Genomic DNA, 19,584 nt, shown 5'->3' with positions numbered 1-19,584 from the left:
ATCTTTTCCCCTTTTTCTTTTGAAAAATGATTATTTTTTTCAAATTTTGTACATATCAGTTTTACTTTTTTTTCCCGGTTTTATTTATTTAGACCACAATTTTAGTCTACTATTTTGCGTCTCTGCACTTAATATTAATATGGCATTAATTTACTGTTAATGAAGCAGTTAATGAAAGGCGGCTTTTTTAATCAAATTTATTGCTAAAAGGCATGTAAATGAATGATAATATAGATTTACAATTGACAATAGTGAGTAACATCATTATTATTACTTTTACTAATGCTACTTTTGAAGGTATTACTCTAGTGCCTATTTAATAAATATTATAGTAATCCCTTATATACAACTTACAATTATTTATATGTATTCAACTGTTTATTTGCCACATTTTTTAATGGTAATGTCATACATTGTAACCTCCGTATTTGGATAAAATTCTCATTCTTTTCATGTCACCTCCTTTATTAACATGTGTAAAATGAAGTTCAGGAATTAGTAGGTTAACGAAAATAAAATGACTATTTTTGGTTAAATATAAACAAAAAAGTAAAACTTAAAGAATCTAAAATATGTAATATAATAATAATAGTAATAGATGTTTATTGAGTCCCTTCTTTTTGTTTAGGAATAAAAGGTGAATATTAGAAAACTAAAGTTGTTGATAATTATATCATTTATTTGTATGTATTTAATTCTAGAAAATGCTAGAAACGATTGTGAAAATAAATATAGAGGAAATAATCATGATCTAAAAATAATTTTGTAAGTAAAGCATTTTTATTCTTCATTTAATTGTATCAAATTTGAAATATGTATATTACATTTATTTATTCATTAAATAATGGTGTTTACTATTCAGACACCCTTGTGAGTAGAATCTCTGCTGCTTCTGAAACATCTCTATTACTGCTTTTAGTTAGTACTTTAAGTTTGTCTACAACGCCACATTTCCTGACTGCTCTTGTATACTCTAATAATTCTTCATTTTGGTCTATAATTAAATCTTCAATGTGATATATCGCCTCTAAAGGTGTATACCAACTTTCAGGTTTATCCACATCTTTATTTGGTGGTGTTAATAAATTAACGAGTATTTGTATACCTCCAAGTCTCATAAATTCTTTCCTTTGGCTAATACCTAATATAAATATATTCCTAGCTGTTTGTGCAGATGCAGCCCTAAGGCCATCTATTTCACTAGACATACATTTAACCAAATATGGCAATACACCACACTCGAACATTGTGCTACAACACTCTGCATTATTTACACTCAAAAATGACAATGCAACTACTGCTCCGTCTATTCTATCTTCTTCTTTGCTTTTAAGTAATTCTAGTAAACCTTGTATTCCACCCTTTTTTCTTATCGCATCTTTAAGTTCCGGTTGACTGTCTCTAGCTGCCAATATTGCTAGTTGTGTTGCAGCCAAAGCCCCAACGGTTTTTGGATCTGCTGCCCAAGGATGCATTGGTTCATCCAACTTATCTATTGGTTGTGTTGACGATAATAACTTAACAAACTCTTCAATATCATTTTTATCATATGCGAGGTCGAATCTCGTAATGTCATCATTTACTCCATCACCTCTATTTAACTTATCGTATGCCCGTCTCTTCGCCTCCTCATCTTCTCTCCCTGAGCAACATCCTCCTGAAACAGCTGATCCCATTATTTTAAATTAACTGCGTAATTGTTACAACAATAATAAAGGAAGAAAAAGGTAAATTTGAAAACTGCAATAACTTTTTTGGTAATTAACCAAACTTTGTCTATTTGTAAAATTTAGTCTTTGTAAATAAATCTGGAAAACCTTTGCTCTTTTTTAATTAATATCAAAAACAAAATAATCAGCTATTAATAATATTAAACAACCGTTATTTGTTGTATGATCTAATTAATCTTTTTCTTCTCTGCAAATTCTATTTACACCTATAACTTATCTTTTTTACTTTGTTCAAATATACATATTATATATACATGCATATTAAATAACTACTACATACATATTTATTTATGTATTATGTAATTATTTTTTTATCTTTTTACCTAGTTACCCTGTATGTATTAAGAAAGGGCGCGTCTTGTCTTAATAAAAAACGCATGCAAATAAATAGTACATAAGGTGAGCAATAGAATTGAATATAACGTAATAATATATGGGAAAGTGAAATGAAAAAAAGATGGAATAGAGTGACTATATGTGTTTGTTTTATTGACTAAAAACTAATTCTTTTTAATATTAAAAAAGTTGTGTTGATAATAGTCATTTATTTATATTAAGGGATAAAAGGTTTTTGAGATTCAAATAAATTACTGACATCATACTGCAGGTTATAAATGTTTTATTAACATTAGTGTATAACTCTTCCAATGTTCCTGTATTCCAAATAACTTTATCAGCTAGTTTGCATTTCATTTTCAGATCAATCTGTGAGTCAATTATACTACTAGCTAAATCTTCCGTGCATTTATCTCTTTCAATAAGATTCTTAGTTTGAAGTTGTCTTGTAGTAGCGACGACGTAAATGGGCGAAGTCAGTTTAGTAAGTAAACCATTTTCAAATAAAAGAGGCGATACAATTATTGTTTTTATATTTTTAAATTCAACTATAAATAAATAAATTCTGTAGTAAATAACTTGCATTATAGTTTGAATAATAATATGAATATGTGTTATTTTATTCAATTTTTTCCTTTTTTTTGAGTCACTAAAAACTATTTTTCTTAGTTTCTTCCTATCAATTTCAAGATTTTCGTCTAAAATATGTTCACCAAAATATTTTACTATTTCTCTATATTATTGTTATTATGTGCATATTTGTTTAATTGACATTAAAACAATTAGTTAATTAATTAATTGTAATTTTGAAAAAGAATACGTAATTATATATGTATTATTTTATTTAAACATACCTATATGCCGGCTTTCCAACAGTAACTATTTCTCTTGAAATAACATCCATATCTACAATCTTGTATCCAATATCACCCAATTTATTTGAAACTTGTGTTTTACCACAAGCCACTCCACCTGTTATGCATGGAACTATGATTCTTTGCAAAAAAAAGCATATTATCAAGTTTACAAATAGCAATAAATAATTATGTATTGTAACATGTAACTGTATTAATCATCATCATCATCATCTATTTTCATACTTTATCTAACTTACAAACATAAATAATAAAGTTAATGCAACAAATTGATCAATTTCTGAATAATTCTTTTTCTTGAATCTAACAATAATTAAACAATAAATAACATTTGCAAGTATAGTCAAAAATGTATTTGATATTGTATTCATTATATAAGTGTGTATTTTTATTTGCACTTAATTGCTTTATTTTATTCATTTGTACTCTAACTTAAATTTAAAGATAAATAGTAATCTAACCATTTTGTTACTATTTAAATACTGTTTAATTATTACCGTTACTGCTTTCCACAAGTGTTATTTTACATATTAATATTAGTTTTTATATATTACATAACATGTATGATTTATTTTAAACCAGTGATTCCCGCCTAATTCAATTTTTTGTGGTACAAGTATTTACAATCAACACGTAAATATAATGTATAATATCAAACAAGAGATGTGTATGGTTTTATGCTGATTTTTAATTCCGATGATAAGTGAAAAGGCGATTACAATTGTGTTTGTAGAACTTTCTCCTATTTCTCCTCAGAAGTCAACATTTAAAAACAAGTTAATGTAGCAAAATCTATCACTTAATTTTAGACAAATATTTCAAAAAAAAATGTCGCTGACTATAGTATCTAAATAGGGGAGCTTTAATTGAAATTTTTATTTTTTTTCTCCAGTATAGTAATTTCATTCTAAAGAATAGCAGATGTTCAAAATTTAGACTTGTGTCTTAAATTAAATATACATCAATTTAAATGATCAATAGTATTTTTTTATTGATTATATCTTTTACTTGATATTTAATGTTTAATTCTAATGCAATTAATACTTTTGTAAAAGATTATTTAGTTTCACTACTACTGGTTTTTTCATGTATAATTGTATTATCCTTAAATTGCCTCATCAACAAAAATACACAATATTCTAAGAATACCTTTCAGCAGTATTGATATCACAATATGGGAAATTGCCATTTTTATATTTGAGATAATAGAAAAAGAATGATGACAAAAAAGGGTATTTTTATACTAATATTGAAAGAAATTGGAAATCATTGTAAGGAAATTAAACAGATAATAGTATCAGCAACAACGGTAATGTGCAGATTTCAAGGACATTGTTCTAATAAAGGTTATACAAAATTAGTAAATATTATACAATAATAATCAATATTAAAACGCTTACTTGATTTTTTTAACCTAGTCATTGCCGCTATTGTTTATTAGTGTAACATATTTAAAAAAACAGGAATTACATATGGTGTTACAAGATTTTCTTCTTTCTTGTTTAATGAACAGGACTTATTTAGTTATGGTGAAAATAAGCAAAAGGTCGAAATTACAACAATTACAAGTATTCTACTGTCACAAAGCTGGTATCAAATAACCGTTAAGAAATCTAGTTACTCTTAAATATAAAGATTTGTGCTAGCAATGCAAATAAATTTAATTAATGCTTTTTGGTAATCGTGATGCAAATTTTTTAAAAAATCAATTACAAGTATTGGCGCCATCAACTAATGCAATGATAGATGTCAGAAATTGTAAGCATGTCGACGACCATTAATAGTGAATTGTAAGTTGCGGGAAAATGGTTGAAAAATGATAGATAATGTAAAATAAAGAATAGTAAATTATGGAAATATATTATTAACTCTAAATAAACTATGTTCAGTGCTCCTGTTTGCTTATCTTTTTTTTACTTTTTTAGGAAAAATAGTGTTATTTTTAGACTTTTATATTTGTAAACTCTTTTATATATACTTGCCAAATTTAGCCTGTATTTTCCCGGTCTTTTCCTGCTATCTGAAATGGTGAAAAAAAAGATATTTAGATACCGGAATTGTTTTTCTTAATTTATATATTGGAATTTGTCCAAGGTATACATAGTTTGGAGTGATGATTAAAATTTTGAATGTCAGTTTAATAGCTTCGCTATTATATGTTACTGTCTTTAATATAGATAACAAATTAATTGGCTATTCACCAACAACAAACTTCTATACTCATGGTGATATTGAATTTTCACTACTTAGATTGAAATCTTCAGCTCTTGATAGAATTCGAGAATGTTTAAGACGTTGTTGTTGTTGTTTTGGTAGTTGTAATCCCAATTGTTGTAAAGATGATGATGTTTGTGATGATGATGATGATGATTATAGACCTTGTAATCCTCCTACAGACTCAATTCCTATTCCTAGACCAAGAGAAGGACATCCCAAATCAACACTTGAAAGATATAGGAGAAGACTTAATGGTGAAACTGGATCAGGACATCCTTCCACGATTTGGACATTAGGATTAAGTTTGAAAACAATTGATGAAGAAGATGAAACTCAACATGAAGGGCAGGAAACATCGGGAGATGGAGTTCAATCTTCTGGATACAATTCAGGCGGAAATAACGGAAATAGAAGTGGTCTGAGAGGACAAGGTGAAGGATTTGTAAATAGTGGATTCAGTTTTGATGGTGAAGGGGAACAAGCTGGGGGGGGGGGGGGGGGAGAGACAAACAGTGGTTGAATAAACTTGTGATTAGAAGTCTGGAAATTAAATTTGAAAGCGAAATAATGTTGAGTAGTTTATTATATTTAAATCACATGTATACAGCGTTTTAGTAAATGTAAATTATATCAAAGGTTAAAGCTATACTATTGTCCGGGTTACATTAAGAATAGTATTTATATGTAAAAGGCAATGTATAGATGAATAAAATAAATCAAGTAAGATGTTTATGTAAAGTGACCGATTTTACTTTTGGTTCTATCCAAAAATTAATATTTATTAAATATCGTGATTTCCCAACAATAAACGAAATACATTATTTCTGTATTTCAATTCAGTTATATATAAGTGCAACATTGTAAATAAGTGCACAATTGTTCTTTAACGGTTTGAATATAAGGTGTGTCTCATATGTAAATTCGCGTTAGTAAATATTGTTTGCCTTTTTTATAAATTTGTTATTATCACTATTATTATTGTTTCTAACATTGATTATTTAATTAATTATAATACTCATTTAATATTACATTTTTAATAGTTAGCAACCATAGGAGGATGTTATTTGTAGATAACAGCTTTCTAATAATTTTATGGTTAATATTAAAGTAATTTAAAAGTTGATGATATATTAATGATTTCAAGTACAGTAATGACCTTTTGATTTGCTTACTAGATACATTAGGATATATATATAATGGGGTGTCATTTATTGTAGAAAATGAACCTTTATAGTTAATTTGATGTGACAAAGGTATGTTCATTATTTCAGATATAATCAATATATAGTGCATAACATACCCAAGTGATGTAGATATATCCTTATCATCATTATTATTATAACTTTGTATAACATTTATTATGGGTAAAGTTATTCCTCTTATGTGAAGCAAGTTATTTAAATAACCATTATTTAATATTGAAATAGGATATATGTTATTAGAAACATTTAAAATGATATTATTTCTATATTTATTTATAATGTGTTTGAGCTTATTTACACTAATTAGGTTGTTATTAATTTCAATTCTTGCATCATTAATCATTTTTTCAATAGTTATATGGTTTTCTTTTATTTTTTCAATGCTATTGTTCATTTGTATTTTATCTATTTTATATTCATTATTATAATTAAATCCAATATGATTTATTTTATTTGAATTTGAAGTCGTGTAGTTATTTTCAATATTACTGATAAATGACTCAATTTTTGTGCTGATTCTATTATCGTCATCATTATTATCTTTACTTTCAACATCCCTAAAAAGCTTGGTTATTTCAAATATTTCAATCAAATTTTTTCTATTTAATTTTAATAGAGAATGCAATTCTTTTGTTCTTTTTACAATGTTAATTATCTTATATTTTTTCATGTTTAATCTTAATATATTATCCTCACCATTATTATTATTGGGATTTTTAAAATCTACTATACCATATTTTTCCTTTTTTCCATTGTATATATAGAACGAATTACTATTATTAATATTGTTTAAATTGCCATTATCAATTTTTTTCAAATCATTAATTGAAAATTCTTTAGATTTCCAAATTAAAGTTTTTTTATTTGAATCTTTAAGCTTTAAACACATGGCTGCATTGGAATACTGCATAATTGATAGTGGAAATATGTAATAATCAGTTATTGAGTTTGGAATTATTCCAATCGATCTGTAGTGTTTTAATTCATTTTCAATGTTAAAAGTTAGTCTTTTGTAATTTGATTCATTCACAGTATCAAATTCATCAATTCTAAATAATATCACTTCTATTTTGTATTCTTTTTCATTAAGATTATAATTAACCAAATTTTCATTTACAAATGAATTACATAACAAACAACTTTTATTATTTGGAGTTTCTTCATTTTGACAAATTGATGAATTCAAAGTGTGCAAGTAATCATTGACTAATTTATATAATTTATCTTCTTTTGAATTGAATAATATAACTAGTTCTAAAAAAATATTCTTGCTATCAAAATTATTCTCATTGTTTTCGTCAAGAAAAAGTTCTATTTTTGATATTCCACCAAGTCTCAACATTCCCTTATCAATTTTACGTATATTATCTATATTAAAATATACCTAAATTGCTTTTCATTTTATTATTTTTATATTGCTAATATTATTCCTCCTCACCTTTAATTCACAATTATTTCCCGGTTCCATTTCTTTTTTGTTTTACATATACATTTAGCAATTGAATATATGTTGAAAAAAAAATGCAATATTAAAACAAAATATAAACTAAAACAATAAGAGTAATTGCTATAATTTTTTTTCACTTTTTCTATCTTTCATTCTATTTTTTCCAACATTCTCTTTCTTTTGTTTGTATATTTAAACTAATTCTAATTTTTAAATATGTTTCAAAAAGGGAAAAAAGAACACATAAATACTCATTTACGTAATTTATTCCTATATATTTTTCACCGGGAATTTTTTGCTTCTAATACTATGCTACATACAAAGTTATTGGTACAATTTTGACAAAGAAAACGCAAATGACAACTCTTTCCATGAAAGGAGAAAATATTGGATAATTTTAAAAAAACTACTTTCACTGATTTTGCCTTACTTTTTAATTTTTATTCCACTATGAAAAGGTTTACAGTACGCCAAAAAGAATCACTGCCTAAATGTTAAAACAAAATCTGTTCAATTCCTTCATTTTCGCGTTTTTTTTCATGAGTTTCAGCTCATCACCATTAAATTAAAATAATAGCCAAATACTTATATATAGTAATGATCTTTATTTATAACTATCATCAAAGTTTGTTTATGATGCATTAATTTGCATGCAAACGATATATAACTACTGATAAACCAAGAGGTTTGCCGCCTATAAATTTGATCTAATAATCATTAAAGATTTAGTTAAAGGAATGTAAATAAATTTAAGGGTGATTTACTCTTGTGAAAAGTATAAGCAAAAGATAGTGGTGGTGTGGACTTATTAACGAATAGAAGTAGTTTTTTCTCATTAAGCTTGGCGAAGGGATAAGAACACAATGTTTTATTGTTCTCCCCCCCCCCCCCNNTTTTTTTTTCCCCCCCCCCCCCCCGTAAAGTTATTGGTTCATGTGAGATGTACATAAACTTGTTTATTTTTTGAATCCTTACATTCAGAACTAGAGTTTGTCATTAGTTGTTTAAATAGCGGTGAAAAAATGAATTACAGAAAAGTTGAAAAAAGTATATCGTGCATATTCTTATTATTTTGTTATATATTTATATTCAATGATGAGAACATTATTTCAAAGGAAATATTAAATGACGGAATTTCATTGTTGGGATTAAAATCAGGAGATAATCCATTTTTGACTTCATTAAAAAGATTATCACATTGGGATTTTAGAGGATTAACAATAGAAGAAATAACCAAGTTATTGATTGATTATGAAAAATTGATACTAGAGGAGAAAAAGAAATTTGATGAACTAAAGAGTGGATCTGACAAAATAAAGAAAAATTATGATTCACATGATTGTAGAAGTAATAAAAACATTAAAAAACAAAAAGGTAATCGTTGTAGTAAATGTGAAACAAGAGCCAATGCAATAAAGAGAATAAGATTAGACTTGAAAGCATATGCAAATAGTATAATAAATATGAAATTGAATGTGGATAAATTGTCATACAGATTAAAGATATTAAAGGGTGAGATGATGGATGTTAATGTGTTTTATAGGCCTTTAAATTATAAATATGAAGCAATGACTGCGGAGGAGAAAGAAGAATATAAAAAAAAAAGGAAAGACAAATATAAGAAGATGAAAGAAAGAAGAGATGAAAGAATAAGAAATAGGAAGAAGGAATTGAAGAGTTTGGGATTAGACGTGGATAAAAATTTGGATGAAGACAAATTGGATATGGAGTCATCTTATAACAAAGACTTGTTAGATTTAGCAACATCGAAGAATGAAAGTGGCGATATAAGTAATTCATTGATATACTTTAAACCGAAAAGTCATTTTTATCTTACAAGAAGATTGTTATTAGTAATATCTGAATCATTAGATAACATTTCAACTTTTAACCATAACAATTGTCTAGTTGATATTTATTTAATAAAACTAGAGAAAAATAGAAAGTTATTATTGAAATATTTTAATAAATATATGTCTATGTTAGACAAACTAGAGAATAAAAAAAGCTCCCAGGTTGATGGTAATTCAATTAAAACAGGTCTGAATGAAAAAATATTAGCATTAAAAAATACTCTTACTATTTTAAACAGAACTTTATTATTTCAGCAAATAGTTGAAACACTTTGTTTGAATAATGGATACAATAATTTATTTATATCATCAAATTTACCATCAATTTGTAATGATGATAACTTAAAAATGATGGAAAATGAGTTATCTGAAAAAAAGTTTGGTAATATGTCTTTAAAAGAAATTTTTAGTTTTTTAGAAGGCAATTCTGCCGAAAATATGGGTATTTACCTTAGTTTAAATAGGTTAATAAATATTACAATAAAGACCATGTATAGAAAATGTATAGAGATGATACAAACAACAAATATGGATAAAATGTCTGAAGGAAATAATGATTTGCAAGTATTGGATTCTTCAAAAGTTGCTTATAATGAATTTCTCTTACCACAAATAATCAGATTACCTAACAAAAGCTTAAATTATTTATTAAGTAACCGTAATTCAAAAACATTAATTGATTTGTCTATAGAAATATATCAAGGAGATGTGAATTTAGTGGATAAAATACACGAGGATCGCAACATATTAACTTTGATTAAAGAACAAATATTGGAATTGTTATCATATTATAGATATATTCAATATAAAATGTTGAAAAATCCAAGATCTGTTTCCCAAAAAAATTTATGTGATAAAAAATTGGAAGAGTTAACAAACAAAATAAATAAACTCTTATCAGTATTGATTGTTTGTCTTTTCAATAATAAAGCATTAGATAAATATACTTCCAATAATGTTATTGAATCAATAGATGGATCAGAATTTATATCTATTCGTACAGATTCAACGTCCTTAGAACACTTGAAAACTTTGATATCAGCATCTACGAATTCAGTTGATGAAAGAGTCTTATCCGGTAGAAGGTGTAGTTATATATTGTTAGCAATATTATATTATAGAACCATTCAAATAGAATTGATACGTGAAAACAGTAAATCAAACTTAAGTAATAACAAAAATGTTGGTCTGGAAGAAGAATTAAATATTTTACTTAGTAGTCTACTAGATAAAATTAAAATATGTAGATTGAATTTGGAGGATTATAATGTAGACTATAGCATATATTATATGGTTAAAAGTTATGTAAAAAATATTGAAGATATAAGAAAATTAAATTTAAGTATAGCAGAATTGACATTTGGACTGGTATATTCATTTTTATTGGAAAAAAATCACGAAAATAAAGATGAAACCAGGTTACTAAAACCATTGAATTATTTATTATCAATATTAATGATGATTAAGAAGGATACTTCGTTAAATAAAGATCCGGAATATAATTTAGGATTTGAATACGAAATTTTGCCAAAGGAAAGTGTATTTGTTTATGATCTGGTATTTTCTATTAAATTTTTATTCAATTACTTATATATAGGGGTCAATAAGTCAAAACTAAATGGGATTACTGTTAAAACCTTTGATACACTCACTTTAGTACCATATGTTTTAGACGAATCTGTGTTAAAAAAAGCATTTGGCAGCGATGATTTACCTGAACATACACCTTTAAAGGATCAATTTTCGAGAATATCTGGTGGATTTATACCGCATATTTCTGATGCCTCTACTATGGAGGATTCTTCATATATATATTCTGAAACTTCAACATCGACAGAAGATGAAGAAAAAGGAGATGATGACGGTGGGGATGATGGTCGTAAAAAAGAGGACGAAGAAAGAAAGAGGAGAGAAGATGAAGAAAGAAAGAGAGAAGATGAAGAAAGAAAGAGAAGAGAAGATGAAGAAAGAAAGAGGAGAGAAGATGAAGAAAGAAAGAGAGAAGATGAAGAAAGAAAGAGAAGAGAAGATGAAGAAAGAAAGAGAAGAGAAGATGAAGAAAGAAAGAGAGAAGATGAAGAAAGAAAGAGGAGAGAAGATGAAGAAAGAAAGAGAGAAGATAAAGAAAGAAAAATGAGAGAAGATGAAAAAAGGAGAAAAGAAGCTGAAGAAAGAAGGAGAGAAGATGAAAAAAGGAGAAAAGAAGCTGAAGAAAGAAAGAGAGAAGATGAAGAAAGAAAGAGAAGAGAAGATGAAGAAAGAAAGAGAAGAGAAGATGAAGAAAGAAAGAGAGAAGATGAAGAAAGAAAGAGGAGAGAAGATGAAGAAAGAAAAATGAGAGAAGATGAAGAAAGAAAGAGAAGAGAAGCTGAAGAAAGAAGGAGAGAAGATGAAAAAAGGAGAAAAGAAGCTGAAGAAAGAAAGAGAGAAGATGAAAAAAGGAGAAAAGAAGCTGAAGAAAGAAAGAGAGAAGATGAAAAAAGGGGAGAAGACGAAGAAAAAAGAGAGGAAGAAACAAACTATCCACTTCAAATTACTGATAGAGCTGCATTTAAAGAAAATGAAGTGCTGGGTGGAATATATGTACTAGATTTACTTGACTACGATTTGAGTATTGCATATGGTATAATACATAGATTGTTGTTTAATTTATTTGTTCCACTCATTTTTAGAGCAAAATTTTTATTTATGGCTGAGTGTAATATTGAATTATTAGTTGCAATTAATTCAAGATTATTAACAGTAAATGAATATATAAAGGAGTTAATAAATCCAGTAAATTCGCATAAAAAAGGTGCACATGCTTTGATGTCTATATTTCGTGATATAAAGGCAGAGCTTGAGCACTGTTTGGACATGTGTAAAAAATTTAATAAATACAAAACACCATGGATAAATATATCCGCACTAAAAGGTAAAAAGGATGAGTTTTTGGGTTTATTGCACAAGTCTTTGGTTGATCCAAAAATGCCAATAGGTTGCGTAGAGATAATGCAGCAAATCAATGAAGTATTCAAAATGTGCTTTGTTATTAAACAAAATATTAATTTTATTAAGGTGGAAATGCTTGAAAATTCGTGCGATAAATGTAAAAGTAAATTAAATTATAAATGCAATAAATGCAAATATGGTAAAACGTTATTAGCAGAATTATTTTTAAATAAGGCAGCTGTTTCAAGAGCAGAAGTTTTATTATCATCCTGTATAAAATTTGATTATTTAAATGAAAATGGACTTTTGGGACAGTTTGAGAATAAAATACAAAAGCCTTTGGCAAGACTACTGGATTTGTCTGAATTAAATTTTAAATTGTTTAAAGAGTTTAAATTACAAATTATCAATGAATTTTATAATGAAAAAAATGTAGATGTTGACCTGAACATTGATAATTACCCAGCTACTGGAAAATTATATGATGATTACATTAATAAAGCAAAATCACCAAAACTCAAACTTAGCAGTTTGGAAAAAATTGTATCAGGTTTTAAAGGACTTGAGTTAGAAGAACTTATTAGACTTATTTTAATGGATGATGCTTTGGAGAGAAGAATTGAATATATATCTTATATTAATTCGTTAATTTCACTATATATTAAATATGGAATGTCAGTAGAAGATCCCAAAACTTTTGATCAAATAATTGATATGGCTAATGGTAACTATGATGATATAAAAAAATTATTAACTAGTGCTATTGAAAATTATAATGGTGCTGATGATGGTAAAAAAGAAAAACATGAGAAAGAAGTCGGTGATAAAACACTTGACAAATTGCTTAGTCAAGGTGTTGTCCAATTGTACCTTGACTATAAAAACCTGGTATCTGAACCACTTACATTAGAGCAGATATATACGGTTAGTGATAATAATGAAGAGAATATGATTGAATTTATGATTAACGCCATAAAAGATGAAATTGGAATTGAAGTTCCAAAACCAGATCCAAAAACAAAACCAAAGCCACAACCAGAAGTTGACAGATTGATTACTGAAGAGGTTTTCATACTGTTCTTTGACTATAAAAACCTGGTGTCTGCCCCACTTACGTTTGAACAAATATATATAGTTAGTAATAAAAATGGGCTTGATATGATTGAATTTATGATTAACGCCATAAAAGATGAAATTGGAACTGAAGTTCCAAAACCAGAGCTAAAATCAGAAGTTGAAAGATCGGTTAGTGATTTGGCCTTCAAATTGTTCTTTGAATATAAAAACCTGGTATCTGAACCACTTACGTTTGAGCAAATATATACGGTTAGTGATAAAAATGAGAAGAATATGATTGAATTTATGAGTAATTCCATAAAAAGTGCAATTGGAATTGAAGTTCCAAAACCAGATCCAAAACCAAAGCCACAACCAAAACCAGATCCAAAACCACAACCAGATCCAAAACCAGATCCAAAACCAAAGCCACAACCAAAACCACAAAAAGATCCAAAACCAAAGCCACAACCACAACCAGATCCAAAACCAAAGCCACAACCACAACCACAACCAAAACCAGATCCAAAAACAAAACCAAAACCACAAGCAGGGTCATACAGTAGAAATGATTTTGTCTTGGGAAATGATGGTAAAATTGATTTTAGCAAATTTAATGCCAACAAATATTCAGAAACATTGTTTAAACTGTTTGATGGAATATTTATTGAATGTAGTGAGAAAGTATTGTCTAAATTAAAAAGTCAATTAGAAATAAAGCATGCAGAATTATCACATCTACTTTATCTAGATGAATGTAATAAAATAATAGGTTGTGACGTGCTTTTAGATCAAACTTGTGGAAATTGTTATTCGTGCAAAGTAGGAAAAGAATTACCTAAAATGACCTCAAATCTAAGAAAAGCAATTGAATCATATGAAACGCTTATACTAATATGCAATGAAACAATCATCAACGCCAATTCAAAGTGAAAAGAATAACATCAACCCGGAAAAAAGGTCATTTAAATTAATTTCAGAGACTAGAATAGTAACTAGAGTAACTTGATTAGTCGAGTATTACTACATATTTAATAATAACAAAATTAATACTTTGAAGATATAAAAAGGGTGAAAAGACTCAAATAGTGTCTATAGTTAATCTAATTCTATTTAATTTATTAAAATTCAACTCTTTAATAAACCAAAAAAATAACAGTCTATCTAAATGAATCACAATATATTATTCCTCACTTTACAAAGAAATTCATAGTAACGTCGAATTTATTAATAATTAAATGATTTAGATTATACCAATCCTACTTGCAACATCAACGGCCTCTACATCAGGTGACAACCTAACATAAGCCTTTTTACCGTAACCAAATGTATTTACTGTATTTACATGGTCAACTTTAACATCATAAAGTTTATTTACTGCATATTTTATTTGTTTTTTATTTGCTCTCTCATTTACCAAAAATACGATTGTATTTAAAGTTTCAACCTTTTTCATTGCAGACTCCGTTGTAATAGGTCTTTTTATGATGTCAAAACAATCCAAATCCTTCTGTGTTTTTATTACTTTCCTCTCATACTTTGGTTTTCTCTCTAACTTTAACGTCTTTGGTCTGTAAAATTGAACACGTGTTCTTACTTTTGTAGTTGAGGATCTTTTTGAATTCTTTATTGCCTGTGCTGCTTTAGTTGCATTACCTAACGAAAGTAATCGGTTAGATGAAGTTTTATTTGAGAACAGAAAAATAACTTACCTTTCTTTGTAACTGCCATATTTCTTTTTTAATATATATCTTCAATATCTATTCGTTCTGTATCTGGAAAAAGTAAAGTAATCGAAGCAAATTATCTAGTCGAAATGCAACAAAGTAAATCTACACAAACTATTTTACAATGTCACAGCAACAATTCTTATTCAGTGTTGCATATATCTATATAAACTTTTTTTCCTACTTCCTATGATTTTTTATTCTGTATTTATAGTTTTTTTGAAGCTTATTCAAGTTTAAATAAGTTAATATTAAATATTCTTATTTTAAATTATTAACTAAACATTTATAATATGAGACAGTTACCGCCCTTTTTGACAGACCATATAAAATCTGTCTCACATTGGCGGTAATGTGATATTAGAAAAAATAAGTGGGTTTGCATATAAAGCTGAACGATAAAAGAATCAACCGGAGTAACTACTTAAACCTTTCTTTTTTTAATGACATCGTTGTAGAACTTTATGGTTTGATTCATGTCCTCGGACATATCTTCCAACTTATTTGAGGAATGATTCTCGTCGCACTTTGACTTTATATTAAATGGCAAAATAGAATTATTACTTGCGTTTGTAGTATTTTTTTCGCTGATATTATTGTCATTATTTTCAATGTTACTCTGAGTTTTATGATAATCTATATTGATACTATCATTATAACTATTGTTGCTACTTAAATTAAGATCACTATTAGTTTTATTGTTATTACGATAAGACGTGGAATTTGCACTATATTGTTCAATTTTTGATCTGATTTGCACTTCCTGATTAATCTTATTTGATAAAATCCTCTCGTTGTTTTTTTCTGCCTGTTCTAGTGCAATTTGAAAACTTTTAGGATATGAAAACATTTTAACAACGTCAAATGCAGGCTCCACTAATTGTTTAACTAATAATTTCATATATAACCTCATTAATAATTTTTCTTTTTGAAGTTTATATTGTTTTAACTGAACCTCATATTCATGATAGTCACTTTCATTTAACAATAAAATTGATGATAATATCGTATTATACTTAATATCTAATTTTAATATCAATTCATCAATTATTTCCCATGGTATGTTATTATTAGTTACACATTCACTTAATGTTTTATCATTATCTATAATATTCATCCATCGTCTTATTGATGAAGGTAGGCCTAATATAGGTATATTATATGGTATTTTGATACTTGTATAATTTAAACTGTTTTTAGCCATTAATGGTGTCGGATTATCGTATCCTTCAGGTAATTTTATTACATTAAAATAATCTTCTTCTAAACTTAATATAAAACATTTATTGACTGTGTTTTTTTCAATTGAATTAAAATTTGTACATGGTATCCAGTTCTCCTTTTGATTTTTCCATTGCCTTGATAATATATATGTTTGCCCTGATGAATCTTTTATTACTGGTACACCTTTATCTGTTATCCCACACCATATTATTATTGTACCCGGTGATACTGACATTATATCGTTATATATGATTGTTTCATAATTTACATTTATTATATAAATTTCATATGTATTACATTTTCCTGATATTATTTCACTCATATGTTTTCTTCTAGTATTTTCATAATCATTCATTGTTTTATAGTAAAATGGTTCTTTTTGTGTAATTACAAACAAATAATCATCATTTGATACACAACTTACTGGATATCCAAGTAATTTTATTATTAATTTATTAATTCCACTATTTCTCCATACTCTTAAATATCTTAATGATGTAATTGCTGCAACAAAATCTTTGCTACACGTCATACATACTAAATCTTCTCCCACCAATAGTTCTTTCGTCCATCCTGTTTTATCACTTCTTCCCCATGTTCTCCATAAACGGTATTCCAATATTGATGGTATATATTTTCCATTTTCAAGAGATTTTGCTTTTCTGCCTAATATGTAACCATCAATACCTACATTTCCCATATTAAATCCCTTTGTGTCGTATATTTTTATTTTTTTTGGACCATCTATTGAATTATAACATTCCAAGTCTATCATCGGTCTTTCATTCATCTCATCTATTTTGTATATCATATAACCTGAATGATTCCAACATAATAAATGTTCTCTATTTTCTTCCATTAATGAATCATTATTTTCATTGTAAATGAATTCACCGGTATAACCAGGTATTACTGGAATTTGACTATCATTACTATTGTTAATTACTTCTTTCAACTTTTCTATTCTTTTCTTTAAATAATTTATTTGCTTCCCCAACTCTTTTTTATCCCAATTTTCGTATTCATATTCATCATCAATATCATCTCCAATGACACCATCACTATCATCATTTTCATTATATTCATTATCACTAATATTAACTCCACTTTTAGCAGTTTTTTCGTAAATATCATCTTCATAATATTCATCATTTTTTGACGCTTGATAGTCATCGTCATCAAAATAATCATCTTTCATAAATATATTATCACTATATTCACTTTTATCATTGACGTCCACTTCTGCTATATCATCCAACAATTTGTTTGATTTCTCTATCTTATCAAAATCCGATTTTTTACTCGAATAATTAACTAACTTTATATCGCTATCACCACTAAAATTAATGTTAATTTTATCGTTTATATTTATTTCTCTGATTACTGTTTCACCAGTATTCAATACTATGCCAATCAAAAAACTCCCACCGTTATAATTAACCACATCAAGTGATATAGGATAGCTGTTTTTCTTCATTTTATCAAACATATTTAATTTGTTCCTGTTTATCATTTTTATATTTAATAATCCATCCTCATATACGTATATATTTAATCCACAAATGATATCTAGGGATAATAATAAATTTAAATTAACACTATTTTCAATCTTAATAACCCTAATTAGACATATTTCTGATTTTTCTACCTTGCTTGTTTTGCTCACTACATCCTCGAATACTTTTATATCATAGTTATTCTTATTGTAGTCATCAATGTTAAAAACTCTTATTTCAGTATCACCTGGAATAAATAAATATTTGTCACATAAACTCCAACATGTGTTTAATATATTATGCGGATTTTTTGTCTTCTCACTGCTTTCAAAAGATGTCTTCCTAAAAAGTGTTTTTTCTAATAATATTTTAGAATTATTCCTATTTTCTAACTCGTCATTATTTATTGATGATATTAATAGTCTTCTATCATTCGTTGAAAATGCTATATAATTACCTTTTGAATTCAATGAGAAATATATACTACCCTCAAATGTTTCATAATATCTCTTAACATTGTACCCTTTACTGTATTCTTTATCCGTGCTCATTAGTATTCCATCATCATACAATACATATATTTTATTATTATTTTCCTTTATACATATTGGATAGCCCATATGTTTCATTAATAACCTTGAGTTTATTTTATCGTTGTTGTCACTATTTAACCAATGTTTTTTTTTTCCCTCTGTACTGTCAGATTCCTCCTGCGAATCACCAAACATCTCATTATAATAATTATCTTCTAATCTCAATTTATCAGTATCTACAATATTTTTAAAACTATATTGTCTTACGCTGCCATTTGTATAACCCAGATAAACATTATTATTTGAATATAAACAATATGATATTTGCTTATAATCAAACTCTTTTTTTTGTATGTTATTTTCCCTTGGAGACCATATTATACCTTCTGAACTATATTCGCCATTATTGTCAACATTTATGTTAATTATTTCCAATGAAGTCTTCTCATTTGTATGTATAATTATACTTATTAAATTACTCTCTTTATACTCATAACTTAAATACAACTCCCTTCTAAAACTATCATTATATTCGCTATTTATACTACACACAACATTATTACCATCCATTTTATATATTTTACTTTAAATATAGATTGTGTAAATGTATTAAGGAGATATAGTAACACCCCTATTATGTGTTCTCAATTATTTGTCGTTAAAGGCAAACTTCAAATTTATATTTTAAAAAAAAGATTGAACCTTATACAATAAAAACAATACTTAATGTGTTATTAATATTATCTTTTTTTTAATTTAAAAAATAAAAAAATTATTGAAATTTTTATCCTTAAAAAAATATTAAAATTAAATTACCTGTAGTGCATATATTGTATACCGGCACATTAAAACTTACCCACATGCAAACAAATACATTTTTAGCAATTTGAATGATTTTTATTTCATTTACATTAAAAATAGAAAAAAATGAAATAATCTAAGCTTATAAGAAGTGAA

The 19,584-nt window shown here is 26.9% G+C and overlaps 7 protein-coding genes across 7 annotated transcripts; 2 read left to right on the top strand and 5 right to left on the bottom strand.

Annotated features, from left to right (window-relative positions):
* Positions 1–854: 854 nt before the first annotated feature.
* Positions 855–1,676, bottom strand: FG379_003247 (ARM repeats containing; the record flags this gene model as incomplete). Its single annotated transcript, XM_067328905.1, has 1 exon — positions 855–1,676. One exon carries the CDS (start codon positions 1,674–1,676, stop codon positions 855–857), a length of 822 nt encoding a protein of 273 aa, XP_067185045.1.
* Positions 1,677–2,270: 594 nt separating this feature from the next.
* Positions 2,271–3,312, bottom strand: FG379_003246 (dephospho- kinase family; the record flags this gene model as incomplete). The annotated part of the gene is made up of 3 exons (XM_067328904.1): positions 2,271–2,799; positions 2,921–3,053; positions 3,177–3,312. 3 exons carry the CDS (start codon positions 3,310–3,312, stop codon positions 2,271–2,273), a joined length of 798 nt encoding a protein of 265 aa, XP_067185044.1.
* A 1,742-nt stretch (positions 3,313–5,054) lies between these two features.
* FG379_003245 (uncharacterized protein) lies at positions 5,055–5,678 on the top strand (the record flags this gene model as incomplete). Its single annotated transcript, XM_067328903.1, has 1 exon — positions 5,055–5,678. The coding sequence occupies one exon, from the start codon at positions 5,055–5,057 to the stop codon at positions 5,676–5,678; it is 624 nt and encodes a 207-aa protein (XP_067185043.1).
* Positions 5,679–6,160: 482 nt separating this feature from the next.
* FG379_003244 (uncharacterized protein) lies at positions 6,161–7,702 on the bottom strand (the record flags this gene model as incomplete). The annotated part of the gene is made up of 1 exon (XM_067328902.1): positions 6,161–7,702. One exon carries the CDS (start codon positions 7,700–7,702, stop codon positions 6,161–6,163), a length of 1,542 nt encoding a protein of 513 aa, XP_067185042.1.
* A 1,127-nt stretch (positions 7,703–8,829) lies between these two features.
* FG379_003242 (uncharacterized protein) lies at positions 8,830–14,580 on the top strand (the record flags this gene model as incomplete). The annotated part of the gene is made up of 1 exon (XM_067328900.1): positions 8,830–14,580. One exon carries the CDS (start codon positions 8,830–8,832, stop codon positions 14,578–14,580), a length of 5,751 nt encoding a protein of 1,916 aa, XP_067185040.1.
* A 310-nt stretch (positions 14,581–14,890) lies between these two features.
* Positions 14,891–15,378, bottom strand: FG379_003241 (uncharacterized protein; the record flags this gene model as incomplete). Its single annotated transcript, XM_067328899.1, has 2 exons — positions 14,891–15,303; positions 15,360–15,378. 2 exons carry the CDS (start codon positions 15,376–15,378, stop codon positions 14,891–14,893), a joined length of 432 nt encoding a protein of 143 aa, XP_067185039.1.
* A 420-nt stretch (positions 15,379–15,798) lies between these two features.
* On the bottom strand, positions 15,799–19,197 carry FG379_003240 (uncharacterized protein; the record flags this gene model as incomplete). Its single annotated transcript, XM_067328898.1, has 1 exon — positions 15,799–19,197. One exon carries the CDS (start codon positions 19,195–19,197, stop codon positions 15,799–15,801), a length of 3,399 nt encoding a protein of 1,132 aa, XP_067185038.1.
* Between the last annotated feature and the right edge of the window lie 387 nt (positions 19,198–19,584).

Source organism: Cryptosporidium bovis, assembly GCF_009768925.1.
Source record: "Cryptosporidium bovis isolate 45015 chromosome Unknown contig_6, whole genome shotgun sequence".
Taxonomy (NCBI): Eukaryota; Apicomplexa; class Conoidasida; order Eucoccidiorida; family Cryptosporidiidae; genus Cryptosporidium; species Cryptosporidium bovis.
The sequence above is the reverse complement of the archived record's forward strand: the minus strand, read 5'-3'. Positions and strand labels throughout refer to the sequence as shown.